The following is a 1,510-nucleotide window of genomic DNA, read 5'->3' as shown; positions in this document are numbered from 1 at the left end:
AGCGCTGCAAGCAGCAGCAGCAGCAGCAGCAGCAGCAGCAGCAGCAGCAGCTGGCCGAGGTGCGGCTGCTGCTGCTCCGGCGCTGCTCCCCGCCTTGGCTACTCCTGTAGACGACGGCAGCAGCGGCAACAGCAGTAACAGAAACAGCAGCAGCACCAACGGCAGCAGCAGCTGCAGCAGCGGCAGCAGCTGCATGAGCAACGCGGGGGCCGACTTGGTTTGGATATACGGGCCGAAGTATTTGCTTCCTTTGCTGCAGCGGCACCTCTCGGCTGCCTCATCTGGCGCTGCAGCAGCAGCTGCAGCAACAGCAACAGCAGCAGCAGCAACAGCAGAGGGAGAAACCTCTTCTGTGGCTGCTGCACTTGCTGCCACGAAGCATATGTCCTTTTCCGGCGACAGCGGGGGCCTGCTGCTGCGCTGCAGCTCTTTGCTGCAGCTGCTGCTGTCTGCTGCTCGCCTGCAGCCTCGCGTTGCTGCTGCAGTGCAGCGGGGAGATTTGCTGCTGCAGCAGCCTGTAGATAGCTGCTGCTTGCACAGTCCTTCCCTGCAGCAGGCGGTTGCTGCGGTCAGTCAGCAAGAGCAGGAACGGCAGCAGCAGCAGCAACAGCAGCAGCAACAGCAGCAGCAGCAGACAATAGGAACGCCTCTCGTTTCCTTTCTGCCTTACCGAGTGCATGTAAACCCGAACGGAGCAGCAGCAGCAGCATGGTTTGCTGCTGATGCTGCTCTTTTCCTTCGCTCGCTGCTCCGGCGGCTGCATGCAGCAGCAGCAGCAGCTGCAGCAGCAGCTGCAGCACATGGAGGCAGCCCTGCTTGGTTCAATGCTGCGACGCCTGCACTAATGCAGCGGCTGCAGCAGCTGACGCTGCTGCTGCGCTGCTGGGGTGTGTCTGCTGCAGCAGCAGCAGCGAACGCGTGCGGCGGGGGCTGCTGCATCGACAGTCTCTTCAGTTTGTTTTGGCGCAGCAGTAGAGCTTCCCTGTCTTTCGCCAGCAGCAGCAGCAGCAGCAGCAAAAGAGATGCTGCTGCTGTTTTCAAAGGGGGGCTGCTGCTGTTGCTGCTGGGGTCGCGCAGTTATCGCCTGGTGTCTGGGGAGCTGCAGCAGCAATCGCTTGCGAGGCGCTTTTTGCTGCTTCGCAGCAAGCAGCAGCAGCAGCAGCTGCTGCAGCAGCAAGCTAATGCCACTGTTGCAGTGGCTGCTGCTGCTGCTGCTGCTGAAGAAGCAGCAGCAGAGACACAACTCTTGCTGGGGGTGCTGCTGCCGTTTCGCTTTGCTGTCGTATCCTGGAGAGCGAACGCGTCGCCGCCCCGTATGCCTTTTGCTGCTGCTGCTGCTGCTGTTGCTGCTGCTGCTGTTGCTGCTGCTGCTGCTGCAGGTGCTGCAGCTGGCCTTGGTGGTGGTGGGGCTGCTTTTCTGCGCCGTTTTTACCTGAAGCCTTAAACGTACGCTGCTCTTCCTGCTGCTGCTGCTGGTGCTTGCAGCGGGACTTGGTCTGCTGCAGCAACT

The 1,510-nt window shown here is 61.3% G+C and overlaps 2 protein-coding genes across 2 annotated transcripts in view; both read left to right on the top strand.

Annotated features, from left to right (window-relative positions):
- The window catches only part of ETH_00041785 (uncharacterized protein), a gene marked incomplete at both ends in the record, with an annotated part of 3,848 nt that extends 3,738 nt beyond the window's left edge, over positions 1–110 (top strand). Inside the window, one exon of the mRNA XM_013376095.1 lies at positions 2–110. Coding sequence (XP_013231549.1) covers positions 2–110 — 109 coding nt within the window. The remainder of the gene's footprint in view (position 1) is intronic.
- An 83-nt stretch (positions 111–193) lies between these two features.
- ETH_00041780 (uncharacterized protein) lies at positions 194–1,444 on the top strand (the record flags this gene model as incomplete). Its single annotated transcript, XM_013376094.1, has 1 exon — positions 194–1,444. The coding sequence occupies one exon, from the start codon at positions 194–196 to the stop codon at positions 1,442–1,444; it is 1,251 nt and encodes a 416-aa protein (XP_013231548.1).
- Between the last annotated feature and the right edge of the window lie 66 nt (positions 1,445–1,510).

The sequence above is a fragment of the Eimeria tenella genome, genomic scaffold (assembly GCF_000499545.2).
Source record: "Eimeria tenella Houghton genomic scaffold, Eth_scaff3123, whole genome shotgun sequence".
Classification (NCBI taxonomy): domain Eukaryota; phylum Apicomplexa; class Conoidasida; order Eucoccidiorida; family Eimeriidae; genus Eimeria; species Eimeria tenella.
The sequence above is the reverse complement of the archived record's forward strand: the minus strand, read 5'-3'. Positions and strand labels throughout refer to the sequence as shown.